The sequence below is a fragment of the Ambystoma mexicanum genome, chromosome 9 (genome assembly GCF_040938575.1).
Source record: "Ambystoma mexicanum isolate Mex_15411 chromosome 9, UKY_AmexF1_1, whole genome shotgun sequence".
NCBI lineage: Eukaryota > Metazoa > Chordata > Amphibia > Caudata > Ambystomatidae > Ambystoma > Ambystoma mexicanum.
In genome coordinates, this window is record NC_090931.1 from 643,063,082 (window position 1) to 643,079,187 (window position 16,106).

The 16,106-nt window shown below is 55.3% G+C and overlaps 1 protein-coding gene across 2 annotated transcripts in view; it reads left to right on the forward strand.

Moving 5' to 3' along the window:
• The window catches only part of SMG6 (SMG6 nonsense mediated mRNA decay factor), a 1,575,243-nt gene that overhangs the window by 1,539,598 nt on the left and 19,539 nt on the right, over positions 1–16,106 (forward strand). For both annotated transcript variants that reach the window (XM_069615353.1, XM_069615354.1), the window contains 2 exons: positions 14,453–14,664; positions 14,848–14,929. In XM_069615353.1, coding sequence (XP_069471454.1) covers positions 14,453–14,664; positions 14,848–14,929 — 294 coding nt within the window. The remainder of the gene's footprint in view (positions 1–14,452; positions 14,665–14,847; positions 14,930–16,106) is intronic.

The window sequence follows — 16,106 nt, forward strand, 5'->3', positions numbered from 1 at the left end:
GCATTCAGTTTGGCATCATTGAAGCTGGGCTTCCTTGACGGGCCGGACTGTGTAGCCGTGTCTGGGGCATCAGCCTCTACTGGACGAGCACTCTTCCTCTTCCGCTTGGAAGGTGGTGGGGATCCGGGGTGTCCTGCGCCGCTCTGGACACTAGGGGGAGGAGCGTGGGATTGCACACTCAGCATGGGAGTTGGTGCAGGCATTATCTCAAGTGTGATGGTGTCAGGGGGAATGTCAGCATGATGGACTTGGACCAACACTGTCCTGGCTGGGTGTGTGAGAGGTGGGGTGGATGGAGCCGCAGCTGCCCCTGTAGCCTCCCCAGCCTGCCTACGCGGGGCAGCAGATGACCTAGCTGCCCCTGATCCACTTGGCCTGATGACACCAACGTTCACCGGCGCACGTGGCTAGACCTGCTGACCTGGAAGTCAGCCATGGAGTCACCCTGTGCCAGGTCTGGTTCCACAGTGGGCTGGTCCAACAAGGGCTGAGCATGGATGGTGTCAGCCACGGTAACCTCAACCAGGGGGGGGTGGGCATGGGTGTCCCTGACTGCTCCTCCAAACATGGGGGGCTAGGGGCACCCTGCAAGTCACGGCCACGTCCCCTACCGGATCCACCACGGCCACCACTTGGGGCTCGGCCACCTTTGCCACCCTTACGGCTTGTTCGCCTCCCAGCCATGGCACTGATGTTATTGTGCGTATGGGAGTTGATGTGAACTATTGTCCTGGGCAATTGGGGGTCAAAGGGCTTGGGTACCAGATGGTAATCTTACCCTAGTGCTCTAGCAAGGCTGTATGTCACCCCTGGGGAAAGATGACGGGTCACGCAACGCACAGGCAGCCCAAAAAAGGGAAGTAAGGTGCACGCAACCCCTCCTAAACCTGCACTACACTGTGGCACCCAGGAACACAAGAATGAACGTATGCGTGTCACACGCAGCTTAGAATGACCTCTGAAGGGGTACGCGACACACGGGGCAAGCACAGATGTTAGCGACTCACCGTCTGCCAGGAACAAAAGCGTGAAAAATATGCGCGTGTGCGCGTTGGCAAAACCCCCGCCAAAAGAAGAATTGTACGCTGTCTGAGGAGACAGGACAACATTAGTAGGGGAGCTGTTTGAGGAAACAGGCCCAGGGAAAAGAGGAAAAGAGAAAAAACTGTCAGAGGTAACAGGGAGTACGAACTGGAAACGCTGTGAAGTAAATCCCGTGTGAACCAACAAGAAGTACAGATTTCACCCACTCGCTCTCCACGAAAAGCACGTACAAGGAAATGGCGTCCTACACGTACCTTTTATACACACGTCACAGACGCGCATACGCGATGAGGCCATTTCCACCAATTACGCGCTTTGACACTCGGACGTGTATCTCTTCATTTTTACACGCGCCATTCTCTACGGCCATGCGCGTGACGTCACAGCTGCGCATGGTGGCCTTTGGGCCAATGAAATGAAACTGCACGTCCGAGTGTCATCGCGTGTAATCGGAGGGAAGTGAGCGTACACGCGATTGGCCTGGGTACGTGTATTTCTGGGGTGCGCAGGAAGTTCCACACGCGATTGGTGGAAATCCATGTGTGCTCTGTCATCACGTGTAATGAGGGAAACACCCGCGCGCCTCACGTCACAGATGCGCTCACGCGCTAAGGGCCTTTGGTCCAATGAAATCGCATATGCGTGGTGACGTGCATACGCGCTAAGGGCCTTTCCTCGATTTACACGCAGACGTGCAGGATTTTCACGTGCCAAATCACTCCGTATCAAGCTGGCCACGCATAAGCACACGGAAGACCACGCTCCTGCCCAAAAGGCCGAATTACTGGCCCCAGAGCCCCGAGCAGCCTCCCACGAGCCATCTGCTGCAGCCTGCCTGCCTACCTGCCTGCCTGCTGCCACCGTGCTCTGCCATTTGGTGCCTGCACATCAGCCATCTGCAGGGGTCCATTTGCTGTGTCCACCCCTGCTGGAACAGAGTACTCCCGACTGGGATACCATCGCTCCACAGCCCAGCCCCAGGACCCAGTTGCCCACCCACTCCTGCCTCTGGGATTGCCATGTCGGGCACTGCTACATCTGGCACCACTGGCAACCCCCGGCCAGAGAGGCAGAGGGGCACCAGCTTCAGTGCCACCGAAGTTGGTGTCCTGGTGGAGCAAGTCCTGGGGCAGTATGATGCCCTCTTCAGAAGTAAGCGCGCCAACAAGGAAGGACGGACTCGGATCTGGACGGACATCGTGACTGCCATCAACGCGGAGGGGGTGCCAGTCCGCGACTACCAACATGTCAAGAAGCGCTGGGATGACTGCAGGTCCAGGACCCTCTTGAAGGCCCGGCGCCTCGTGGAGGGGGACCGGGGCCGCATGAGTACCATCCAGATGAGGGTCCTGGAACGCGCAGGCCCAGCGCTCCACGGCCAGATCCTTGAGAGGCAGACCCGTCTGGAGTTGAGCGGTAAGTGGCCAAGCATTGCTGTGTGAGACAGGGCATGTCGCAGTGTGCTGGTTGTCTGATACCTGCCTGTATGTGTGACATAGCCCATGTATGCATGTGTGTGTGCAGGGACGGCATGCATGTGAGACCAGTAATGTGTGAACCACACGGTTGGTGCATGTGTTCAATTGCAACATGGGTTGCCCTATGCGGAATGGCCACATGGGAGCATGCCAGTCTCTGTTCCTGGACATGGGTGAGGGATGGGTGCTGGTGCCATGTACATATATGCTGTCCATGTCTGTCTGTCTGACCAGCATGTCTGTGACTTGTGAATGCCTGGGATGCATGACACATGTCTGTGGCAATGTTCCGGTTCACTGATGCAGCCTAGTCATCCTTGTATCCACTGTGTCTGTGGTGTACGAGGCCAGATGGATGAAACTAGGGTGAAGTGTGTGCATGTGATAGGCATGGCACATGATGCATGTGAGTTCCAAAATAACAGTGTATGTTTGAAGAATAACTTGGACATGTATGCTAATGTCCATAGCATGCGCCATGCCTGTTACTGCATGTGTTTTACCTGCACTGAGCCATGTGTTGTGGAGGGACATGATGGAAGTGATCTTTGACAGTGCCACTCATCTGCTATTGCTTCCTGTCTAGGGGACCATTGTACAGTACCCTGATGCTTGTGTTCTATGTCTCCCTCTACACAGCGCCACGTGAAGAAGAGGGCGGAGACGGCTCTGTGGAGTCAAGCGGCGGGGATGCCCCCACGGCTGCAGCGGAAGGGGTGGGTGAGCCCCTACAGGGGCTTGCAATGGCGGAAGACGGGTGGAGCCATCCAGGTTGGTAGTTTCCACAGAGGAGGAGGAGGCCGCTACTGAGGCGCACATGGGGCCTGGTGGGGGCATCCCTGCTGGTACAAGTGTTGCAGTCCAGGGGCAGTGGCAGGAGGGAGCACAGGTCGCCGTGGAGGGGCCTGTGCATGTCACTGTCCCTGACACTGTGACTGCACCACCATGCACCAGCTGGGATGCCCCATCCCAGGCACGTCCGCAGGTAGGGGGGATGTCCATGTCATCTGACTCCCCTCCACCTGCGTACGAGGGGACCCCTGGCCATATGGAGAAGGTCCTGATTGGTGTCGCGTTGCGCACAGGTGCAATTCGTGATGAGGTGCGTGCTTCCCGGGAGGAGCATGCACGTCATCACGGAGAGCACCGTGCCGACGTGGCCCAGTTGGGAACGGCCATGGTCGGGGGTTTCCTACATGTGTCGGCCAATCTGGCGAACCTCTCCTCCTCTGTGGAGACTATGCACCAGTCGTTCTCCATGCCGTCTTCCGGCCCAGATGCCACCGGGGCCCCCTGTGGACCTGCCCCGACCAATGCAGCCGGCTCGGTGGGGATCCCATCCCTGCCACAGTCGGGAGTCGGAGGTCCAGCAGGGGTGGACACACCAGCAACTGGACCCCAGCAGATGGAGGATGTGACGGCATCATCGGGCAGGGCACGTGCACAACGGCGTCGGTGGATACCATCAGCCTGGATGCCATCGTGCTGGCACAGGCAGTTGCGTCGGAGGCAGTGGCAGGCTCGACGTGGGAGGCATCATGGCTCGGGGCCATCAACATCAGGGGTGCAGTAATCGGCCAGAGGGCAGGAGAACCCTGGAATGGGAGTGGCTTCCGTGTGGGAGCGGTTGGGCCAGCGGATAGGTGCGGAGCGGCAGCGGGCAGAGGAGGAACGGCTCACAATGGTCAGAGCGGAGAACTCCCTGCGGAGGGCGCTGAGGCGGGCTGAGTGCCTCGAGGGTCTTCGCAGGGAGTTGGAGCTGGACACTGCTTTATCCCTGCGAGACCTCGGGGCCAGGGAACATGCCCGCCTCCAAGCCATTGAACAGGAGTTCGATGATGCCGTGGCCCGTGACAACATCCAGTGAGCCGTTGGACTAGCCCGCTGCCCATGTAAATAGTTATGTAGTTAGTGTTAGGTTTCCTTTGTTTTTGCTTTTTCTTTGGACCTTTTGGACAATGGGCCACATTTTTGTATATAGTTATTTTTTATTAGGTAGTGTTGTTAGATAGGTTTCATTTCTTTTGTTGGGATCATGGACCCTGGCTTGTTCACCTGTACATAGTTATCTGTTGGATTTTCGTTTCTTTTTACCATTTACCCATGGAGCAATGGCTTTCTATTATAATTTCACATTGGATTTTCTTTTCTGGACTGTGACTTTGGACACCATTCCTTTGGATTCTGATTTTTGGTTTAGCATTTTTTCATGGACATGCTTCTTTTTACTTTTTTTAAATTCACATTTCTGTTAGTTTATTTTTGATTCAATTCTTGTTTTCTTTAATACATATTTTTAGATCAAACTTCAATGTGTAGTATCATCTCATTGGTTCATGCATATCATGATACGGGTTTGGAGATTCACTGACACCCATTGGGTGTATGTGAGGGACATGTGTTAGTTTCCAAACTTGCAATTGCAGTTCTATCATGTTATTTCCATTTCTGAGTGGGTGGATGCAATACTCGGGTGGGTGTTTTGCATTTGGAGGATGACCATGGGGACTGGGGATCTAGATTGTGATGACATGTGGCCTGGGGTACATGAGTTGGACATGAGTGGGGGCCTGCTGGCAGGTGCCCCACGGTGCTGGGGTGTGGGGGTGCAGGGGAACATGAGTTGGACATGAGTGGGGGCCTGCTGGCAGGTGCCCACGGTGCTGGGGGGTGTGGGTGCAGGGGAACATGAGTTGGACATGAGTGGGGGCCTGCTGGCAGGTGCCCCACGGTGCGGGGGGGGTGGGGGTAATAGGGGACATGAGTGGGGGCCTGGTGGAGGCTGCCCTTGCACTGCTGGGGGGTGGGGGTAATAGGGGACATGAGTGAGGGCCTGGTGGAGGCTGCCCCTGCACTGCTGGGGGGTGGGGGTGGTGGGAGACATGAGTGGGGGCCTGGTGGAGGCTGCCCCTGCACTGCTGGGGGGTGGGGGTGGTAGGAGACACTAGTGGGGGCCTGGTGGAGGCTGCCATTGGTGGCTGGGGGCTGGGGGGTGGGGGTGGTGGTAGACATGGGTGGGGGCCTGGTGGCAGGTGCCCCACGGTGCTGGGGGGTGGGGGTGCCCCACGGTGCTGGGGGGTGGGGGTGCAGGGGAACATGAGTTGGACATGAGTGGGGGCCTGCTGGCAGGTGCCCCACAATGCTGGGGGGTGGGGGTGCAGGAGAACATGAGTTGGACATGAGTGGGGGCCTACTGGCAGGTGCCCCACGGTACTGGGGGGTGGGGGTGCAGGGGAACATTAGTTGGACATGAGTGGGGGCCTGCTGGCAGGTGCCCCACGGTGCTGGGGGGGGTGGGGGTGAAGGCGAACATGAGTTGGACATGAGTGGGGGCCTGCTGGCAGGTGCCCCACGGTGCTGGGGGGTGGGGGTAATAGGGGACATGAGTGGGGGCCTGGTGGAGGCTGCCCCTGCACTGCTGGGGGGTGGGGGTAATAGGGGACATGAGTGGGGGCCTGGTGGAGACTGCCCCTGCACTGCTGGGGGGTGGGGGTGGTGGGAGACATGAGTGGGGGCCTGGTGGAGGCTGCCCCTGGTGGCTGGGGGGTGGGGGTGGTAGACATGGGTGGGGGCCTGGTGGAGGCTGCCCCTGCACTGCTGGGGGGTGAGGGGGGGGTGGGAGACATGCGTGGGGGCCTGGTGGAGGCTGCCCCTGGTGGCTGGGGGGTGGGGTGGTGGTAGACATGAGTGGGGGCCTGGTGGAAGCTGCCCCTGGTGGCTGGGGGGTGGGGGTGGTGGTAGACATGGGTGGGGGCCTGTTGGAGGCTGCCCCTGCACTGCTGGGGGGTGGGGGTGGTGGGAGACATGAGTGGGGGCCTGATGGTATCTGCCCCTGGTGGCTGGGGGGTGGGGGTGGTGGTAGACATGGGTGGGGGCCTGGTGGAGGCTGCCCCTGGTGGCTGGGGGTGGAGTGGTGGTAGACATGAGTGGGGGCCTGGTGGAATCTGCCCCTGGTGGCTGGGGGGTGGAGTGGTGGTAGACATGAGTGGGGGCCTGGTGGAATCTGCCCCTGGTGGCTGGGGGGTGGGGGTGGTGGTAGACATGGGTGGGGGCCTGGTGGAGGCTGCCCCTGCACTGCTGGGGGGTGGGGGTGGTGGGAGACATGAGTGGGGGCCTGATGGTATCTGCCCCTGGTGGCTGGGGGGTGGGGTGGTGGTAGACATGAGTGGGGGCCTGGTGGAATCTGCCCCTGGTGGCTGGGGGGTGGGGGTGGTGGTAGACATGGGTGGGGGCCTGGTGGAGGCTGCCCCTGCACTGCTGGGGGGTGGGGGTAATAGGGGACATGAGTGGGGGCCTGTTGGAGGCTGCCTGTGCACTGCTGGGGGGTGGGGGTAATAGGGGACATGAGTGGGGGCCTGTTGGAGGCTGCCCCTGCACTGCTGGTGGGTGGGGGTGGTGGGAGACATGAGTGGGGGCCTGATGGTATCTGCCCCTGGTGGCTGGGGGGTGGGGGTGGTAGGAGACATGAGTGGGGGCCTGGTGGAGGCTGCCCCTGGTGGCTGGGGGGTGGGGGTGGTGGTAGACTTGAGTGGGGGCCTGGTGGAATCTGCCCCTGGTGGCTGGGGGGTGGGGGTGGTGGTAGACATGGGTGGGGGCATGGTGGAGGCCCCCCCTGCACTGCTGGGGGGTGGGGTGGTGGGAGACATGAGTGGGGGCCTGGTGGAGGCTGCCCCTGCACTGCTCGGGGGTGGGGGTGGTGGGAGACATGAGTGGGGGCCTGATGGTATCTGCCCCTGGTGGCTGGGGGGTAGGGGTGGTGGGAGACATGAGTGGGGGCCTGGTGGAGGCTGCTCCTGGTGGCTGGGGGGTGGGGTGGTGGTAGACATGAGTGGGGGCCTGATGGTATCTGCCCCTGGTGGCTGGGGGTGGGGGTGGTGGTAGACATGGGTGGGGGCCTGGTGGAGGCTGCCCCTGCACTGCTGGGGGTGGGGGTAATAGGGGACATGAGTGGGGGCCTGGTGGAGGCTGCCCCTGCACTGCTGGGGGGTGGGGGTGGTGGGAGACATGAGTGGGGGCCTGTTGGAGGCTGCCCCTGCACTGCTGGTGGGTGGGGGTAATAGGGGACATGAGTGGGGGCCTGTTGGAGGCTGCCCTGGTGGCTGGGGGATGGGGGTGGTGGTAGACATGGGTGGGGGCCTGGTGGAGGCTGCCCCTGCACTGCTGGGGGTTGGATTAGTGGGAGACATGAGTGGGGGCCTGAGGGTATCTGCCCCTGGTGGCTGGGGGGTGGGGGTGGTGGGAGACATGAGTGGGGGCCTGGTGGAGGCTGCTCCTGGTGGCTGGGGGGTGGGGTGGTGGTAGACATGAGTGGGGGCCTGGTGGAATCTGCCCCTGGTGGCTGGGGGGTGGGGGTGGTGGGAGACATGAGTGGGGGCCTGATGGTATCTGCCCCTGGTTGTTGGGGCGTGGGGGTGGTGGGAGACATGAGTGGGGGCCTGGTGGAGGCTGCCCTGGTGGCTTGGGGGTGGGGGTGGTGGTAGACATGAGTGGGGGCCTGGTGGAATCTGCCCCTGGTGGCTGGGGGGTGGGGGTGGTGGTAGACATGGGTGGGGGCCTGGTGGAGGCTGCCCCTGCACTTCTGGGGGGTGGGGGTGGTGGGAGACATGAGTGGGGGCCTGATGGTATCTGCCCCTGGTGGCTGGCGGGTGGGGGTGGGGGTAGACATGAGTGGGGGCCTGTTGGAGGCTGCCCCTGCACTGCTGGGGGGTGGGAGTAATAGGGGACATGAGTGGGGGCCTGTTGGAGGCTGCCCCTGCACTGCTGGTGGGTGGGGGTAATAGGGGACATGAGTGGGGGCCTGTTGGAGGCTGCCCCTGCACTGCTGGGGGGTGGGGGTAATGGGGGACATGAGTGGGGGCCTGTTGGAGGCTGCCCCTGGACTCCTGGGGGGTGGGGGTAATGGGGGACATGAGTGGGGGCCTGTTGGAGGCTGCCCCTGCACTGCTGGTGGGTGGGGGTAATAGGGGACATGAGTGGGGGCCTGTTGGAGGCTGCCCCTGCACTGCTGGGGGGTGGGAGTGGTGGGAGACATGAGTGGGGGCCTGGTGGAGGCTGTCCCTGGTGGCTGGGGGGTGGGGGTGGCCGGAGACATGGGTGGGGGCCTGGTGGAGGCTGCCCCTGCACTGCTGGGGGGTGGGGGTGGTGGGAGACATGAGTGGGGGCCTGATGGTATCTGCCCCTGGTGGCTGGGGGGTGGGGGGTGGGGGTGGTGGGAGACATGAGTGGGGGCCTGGTGGAGGCTGCCCCTGGTGGCTGGGGGGTGGGGGTGGTGGTAGACATGAGTGAGGGCCTGGTGGAATCTGCCCCTGGTGGCTGGGGGGTGGGGTGGTGGTAGATATGGGTGGGGGCCTGTTGGAGGCTGCCCCTGCACTGCTGGGGGGTGGGGGTGGTGGGAGACATGAGTGGGGGCCTGGTGGAGGCTGCCCCTGGTGGCTGGGGGGTGGGGGTGGTGGTAGACATGAGTGGGGGCCTGGTGGAATCTGCCCCTGGTGGCTGGGGGGTGGGGGTGGTGGTGGACATGGGTGGGGGCCTGGTGGTGGCTGCCCCTGCACTGCTGGGGGGCGGGGGTGGTGGGAGACATGCATTGTTGATCAGTAGTGCAAGGTGACATGTGGGTTGGCTGGGGGGCATGCCCATGGTGGATGGGCTGTGTGCGGGACATGAGCAGGGGTGCAGGGTAGTCCCCCGTGGTGTGGGCTGCCTGCAGGGGCCGTGGAGGTTGTAGAGCGAACACCTGGGAGGACCCACATGGCCAATTCACGTGTAGTACTCCCCAGAACCCCTGAAATACACGTACCCTGCTGAAATCGCATGTGGAACTTCCCGCGCACCCCTGAAATACACGTACCCTGCTCGCACGGGGACAATCGCGTATGGAACTTCCCGCGCACCCCTGAAATACACGTACCCTGCTCGCACGGGGCCAATCGCGTGTGGAACTTCCCTCGCTCCCCTGAAATACACGTACCCTGCTGTAATCGCGTGTGGAACTTCCCGCGCACCCCTGGAATACACGTACCCTGCTCGCACGGGGCCAATCGCGTGTGGAACTTCCCGCGCACCCATGAAATACACATGCCCTGCTAAAATCACGTGTGGAACTTCCCGCGCACCCCTGGAATACACATACCCTGCTCGCACGGGCCCAATTGCGTGTGGAACTTCCCAGGCACCCCTGAAATACACATACCCTGCTGAAATCGCGTGTGGAACTTCCCGCGCACCCCTGAAATACACGTACCCTGCTGGAATCGCGTGTGATACTTCCCACGAACCCCTGTTATACACGTTCCCCGCTTGGCGTTTGCTCTTTGCCAGCCCTGTGTACTGGTCCAGGGTTAGCGCAGCCCTTTGCGATTATTTGGGGATTTTGAAGGCTTTTCCTTGCGCGAGGGCGTTCTTGGGGGCGTAACTGGCGCTGCTGCAGGGTCGCTGCGCCACGGCTGGTTTTGGATGCGAAAATCCATGAATACGCTGTGCGCGGAAATCGATTTTTAGCGCACCCGATTGGCGCAGACATTCGCACGGGCATGCTGTGCGCCAGTCGCGTGCGCCACTTTTGTGCGATTTTCTATGAATTACCCTGTGAATTGTTAGCGCAGATTTGAATTCTTCTTCTCTTTTTATTTTTTCTTTATCTTATTTTCTTTTTTATGATGTTTATTGTCTCTTTTGTGGTATTTAGAGCATGTAAAGTGCTGGTGGATTTTATCTGTTTTATTTTGCTGTATGTTGAAATGTGTTAAAAGTCAAATTTTGGCTATTGCACAATAAATAATAAATAAAAAGAAGGGGAGATGGGAGGGAGGAAAGAGAATGAATGGAGGAGGAGAGGGAGGAGGAAGAGTGTTGGCAGGGAAGAAGAGGAGCTCAGTTTTATCTGAGTTGAGAGAAAGGAAGTGAGAGGACATCCAAGATTTAATAGTGGAGAGGCAAGAAGAGAGCTTAAGGTGGATGTCAGGTGAGAAGGAGGAGAAGGAAAGGAAGAGCTCGGTATCATCCGCCCAGAAATGGTGTGATACACCAAAGGAGGAGATGATGGGAGCTAGGAAGGAAGTATAGAGTGAGAAGAGAAAGGTTGCATGTGTTGCTTGGTGACTCTGGATAACTCTGAATCAGTCTGCAGTACCCAGCTGGTGTTTAGAAATGTCAACATCCAGTCTTGCTCAGGATGTGTCTGTGGACAGCTATTTTCACTATCAGAAAAACATTATCAAGGGCTAGTAGCTCATCCTTCTCCCACATGCTGTCATCATGGTTTGCACTACAAAGCAATGTACATCAGCTCATTGCACGTCACACATTTTTTCCAGGCCTTGTAGCATGAATACAAAAATCAACCATTCTACTTAATACTGCCTGGTCTCCACATAGTCCAGGGGCTTGTTACTGTCTGAAATAGTCTAAGCAAGGCCCCTGAGATTCCTAGGATGTGGTAAATGTGATGTAGCATTCACTGATTAACTTGGGTGGTGTGTGTGGTACACCATGATAGCACAGTTATCAGCTCCAGTCACGAAGGCCAAGGTGCTGCTAGAGATATTTACTTTTGTAAAACAAATAACTCTTTATTTACACGACTCGTACTTGCAATATTATATAAAATAAATATTGTTTGCCCCAAAAAACAACATACTATAACCGTTCACAAGTTCTACTGTGGGTTTTTGCATGGTCAGTACTAATGCGGTGGCAGTTGTCTTTGTCTGGGAATCTTGTAAGAGATGTGTTTTGGGTTCTGTAAGGAAGGCATGGTATCGAAGTAAAACAGACACAAGTGACCAGAGTTCAGGGGTGTTTATTGAACTTTCACAGGGGTGTGATAAACGACTATCTAAACCTAAATGCAAAGATGGGAGCATGCCACGACCATCAAATAACAAAGAAGGCAGTCATAGTGGAGTTGTCAACATAAAAAGGGCATATGTTAAAAAACCTATTGCCAATCCTTACTACAAGTTATAAATAGCGGGGGGTGCAGTTCATGAAAAATAAAGAAGTGTTCACAAAATGATAAGTCAGGTTGTTCGGGCCGTTGTCCTCCCTGCCTAACGTTTTCAGCACAGTGCGATTCTGGTGCCTCACCCTGGATCCCCACAGCCGGGCTCAGATCCCTTTTCTATTATGGTGGATCCCTCTCAGCCAGGCTCAGATCCCTTTTACACTTTCAATTAATCTCCCTCAGCCGGGCTCGGACCAATTGCAGTTCACTTTATATTTATCGAAGCCTTATGAATGTGCACAGGGTTTAGCTTGACCGTTTGCAGGACCACTTTGATACAAACGTTCCTCAAAGTTCAGTTTTCACAATGCAGTCATCATTCAGTTGGATACCTAACAGAGACCTTCAAATAAGCATCCACGTGGCGCCGGACCACTCTGTACACACTGTTATTTGGCTTTTTCAAAGTACATTCACTCCTTTAGTTTCCACTTGTTACGCGCCTCTCATTACATATGCTTCAAACACTGTCGTTTGTGGATTTCTTCATACAATGTTGTCGCTTGCAACCTTGGTTTAAACACAAGCTAATTTCATATCAGTTTCTCCGACTCACCGGCTGTGCTGCTTTTCCTGGTGCAGCTTTCTTGCAGGAGCCCAGGACAGTACCACAGCAGCAATCGTTCTCCCGGCCTGGGTGATCGATACGCGAGCACCCTGGATACCTTTGATCCACAGTGTAGGATTGTTCAGCTTCAGTTCCCGATCTTAGGCTTCGCACCTTCCAAGGCTCACAGAAGTAACAGTTTCTAGAGGTCAAGGCTACTCCCCTTCTTGCAACCCTCTCCAGTCTCGCTGCCTTTTTTCTTGTGTTGAACTGCCATCTTGGATCTGCTTCCTTGTGTGCTTTCCCTCGCTCAGAGTGTGCTTTAGTGCTCTGCCTTTTATCGATGTGGGGAAGTGTGATGGGAGTCAGGTGTGTGTAATGATCAGCAATTGCCTGACCTTGCCTGATCATAGTGTTGGGACATGTCAGGTATACGGCTCTGGTGCTAGTCTGTTGTCGCCCATGATGAACTGTCCATGAGAAAGTGCTTGTGTCAGGAAAGGAGGGGGGGGTTGAGCTTCTTGATTTCCTACCTGGTAGGATGGGGAAAAGGTGTTAAAGGGAAAGGGGATTCCGCGTCTCACCCTTCGGTGTCCCGCTTCCACTCCCAGAAGACCCCTCATCCAGAAGATCCTCCCGCACTGGTCAAACCCCAGGAACTGGTTCCAATAGCAATGGCCATGTCCTGGCCACCTGGAGGACAGATCCCCCGGGGACTAGCGGGTCAGACACCTTCATGTTTCTCACAGTTCCCTGACCTTTGTCAAACAATGAAACATGCATTTGTTTGTGGAACATCCCAGCAATCATATTGAAGGGATGTAGTATGTTCCACCAGTCCAGTGGTGATGGTAAAATCTAGACAACTCTTGGGTGCGGGGACACATCAACAACATCTGGGTCTCTACGTGATGTCTCTGTTGATGGCTATGACATACGGGTATATAGGAAAAAAGCATCGGACCGTGGCTAGCTTAGTTCAATGGTTTGTAGGTTTATGATCACTATCTGTACACAGGACTAGGGCACACCACAGCCCGGTGTCCATCTGAAGTTTACCCTCATTTGCGGAGGATGCTGTCCTCTTGAGTTGCCAGGGTCTGTTTTCAAATGGCCTAGTCAGTTGAGACAGGGATTCTCGGCTAACACAGTTGCAGAAATAGGCGCCATACTGGTGACCTCACCTTGTAAGCCTTTCTGTAAAAGATCCCAAGGATCTTTCAGAGTTTCACGATCGGAGTCTGTGGCGCTTCCTCCTCAACTTCTTCTACACCACTTTAAGTCATCCGCTCATTCCCATATTTCCACAGTGGGTCTATGACCCCGATCTAAGAGTTTATTCTTTCACACAGGATGCTAGCCAACCATCACGAGGCATCATTATTCAAAAGTTTTTCCTACAGGGATTCTTGGTTCACAGTGGTATGTAGATTTACCCAAGGAGCACAGACCAGGAAAACAGTTTTCCAGACATTAATAATCAGGTTGGCCCCATGACAATATAGTGCCAGATTTGCATCCAGCAGCAAATGGTAGGAATCATTGTCCAGCTGCTGAACGCAGCAGGATCATTGGTGAGTTGGCTGTTGGGAATCATCATTACATACAGCGCAGATTGTTCCACCACAACCAGGCCCTGCCATAAAGCCATGGCTACATGGTTTTACCACAGCCCGAAACATTAATTACCATTATTTGGACGCTAGGAGATCAGTGCCTGAAGAATATAGAGTTGTGTATCTGACTCATTCTGTAGAGTAGTAAGCATAAGTATATATAGGGACCACCTTAGCTTAAGAACTTCGGTCTCACACATGCAAACGCTGCACATCGCATGTAAACGTGATAAATAAGCAGATATGGTACATTTAAGATGCAAGCAAACGGGAAGGCGACAGCAGTTAGTTCTTCTTGCATTCTCTCTGGCAGATTTGACTATTTGCGAGATGCAGACTTGTGGCATTGTTGGTTCTTTTGTCGTGCAGTTTCTTTGCCTGTATTGTTTTTGCTCCTGCAGTCTTTGTTGAAACGTGTAGCCTTTACTCCCTGACAGCTTCTTGGCAGAGTGGTGTTTATTTAGTCAGTTCTTTGTCTGCTCCTTGTACCCTCCATTTTAGAGTTTTCGCTCATTGCTAGATATTTTCGGAATGGTAGTTTGTTTTGTTCTGTGGTGTTTTCAGTCTCTTTGGCTGGCAAAGTTAGATTTAGGTTCTCAGCCGTCTTTGTTTCTTAGAGTCTATAAGAGGGTTCTTTTGTGCCATTTGACCTTCGAGTATATAGCAAGATATTGGCGGTTTGCACTTGGGTTAAGTTTGGCTTTTTGTCATGCAGAGCATCGACATCGCACTTAACGGTCATCCTTATATCTTTATGTATTTGTAGTGATTAATGAACTGGATGGTTTGGCGAAGGGTCAAGAGACAGATTACCGTGCTGCAGGCCATGCCCGTCTGCTGCAGGAGAAGGCCCGGAAAGCTGTGGAATTTCTGGAGCAGCGCTTTGAGGCCAGAGACTCTTACCTTAGGGCTCTGACAAGCCGTGGCAATGAGCTAGAGTCTATTGCCTTCCGCAGCGAGGACACAACTGGACAGAAGGTACAGACACAACTCATCACTAAGCCCTGTCTGGGCAGGGGAACGGTGGGTGGAGGGCCAGTCTTGTGGAATTTAGTCTTTAGGAATTGGGTCTTTGCCCTCATCTTGTCAGTCTTTTTACGCCAAATATGTAGTGAAGCCTCAGTACATGTGACAGTTGATCTGCTCTCTTGTCTGTTACAGGGAAACAATGATGACCTGATTCTCTCCTGCTGTCTACACTACTGCCAGGACCGGGCCAAGGACTTCATGCCAGCTAAGAAAGGTACATGGGAGGTCACTCAAACCTGGGACGGCAAGACTGCGTACTGTGCTGATCCCAAGGGCATACGGCCAGCTTTGCCATTGCATCACAATCTTTATATGCCACACCTCCACTGCCAGTACTCCAGTAAAGAGCTCTGCTAATGTCCCTTATTGTGACCGTGTATCCTTGCCCCTGACACTGGGATTTAAGCCCACAACTCTTTCTCTGCCCCTGTACATTGACCAGGCTCCACATAACCTTACAAGCAGAGGTGTGTATCATACATATACAGTCAACATTGTAGGCCATTGTGACGGGGTGTTTGCCACTAATAACCACTCTGATGCTGTTTGTAGGCCAAGGGTGTTTATACAGGATTTTACAAAAAATATAGTCTTGGTGGATATTGCCAGATTACAGGACAAACTGTGGTATTTAGCAATGTTGGCACTAGGTTTCTCTCCCAGACCAGCTTAGTTTTTTAAGGGAGGTTTCAGGATCGTGCCTTCTTCCACACAGGGTCCCTTGTTCTCCCCACACGCCCAATCTCACCTGACCCTCTACTACTCTGGTGTCTCAAAATGTTCTCCTCCCAACCACTCTTCTATCTCTTGAATTTCACACTCTGCCTTCCTACCTCCACCCTTTGATGTTACTTCTCTTCCGCTTCTCAGTGCCCCACCTACCTACCTCTACGTTCTACTACCACCTTATTCCTACCTCTGTTATTTTCTCCTACCTACTAAAGTCTCCCTACCACTGCTACCTCTCTGCTCTTACCACTACTGCTTTTCACTACTACCACTCCTCAATATCACTACTCCTACTCCACTACTACCTCTTACTACTACTTATATGCATCTACTGTCACTACCACTACAACTTGCCTATTTACTGCTACTATGACTTCTCTTTACTCTCACTATCACTCTTGACCGACACTACTACCACTACTTCTTACTACTACGACTATGTTTCCCTCCCACTACAGCTTTGCTACTCTCACAATCTTCACTTACAACTACTCATCCCTCCTCTCTACTCTATCACAGCTACACTCACTCTTTACTCGCACACAATCGCTCCACAGACACCTCTCTCCAATAACCTCCACGCTTCTTCTGCACTCTTCCTCTGGTCTCTCCAACGTCATCCTCCACCTCCTGTTCTCACTCAACTAACCCACACCCAACTG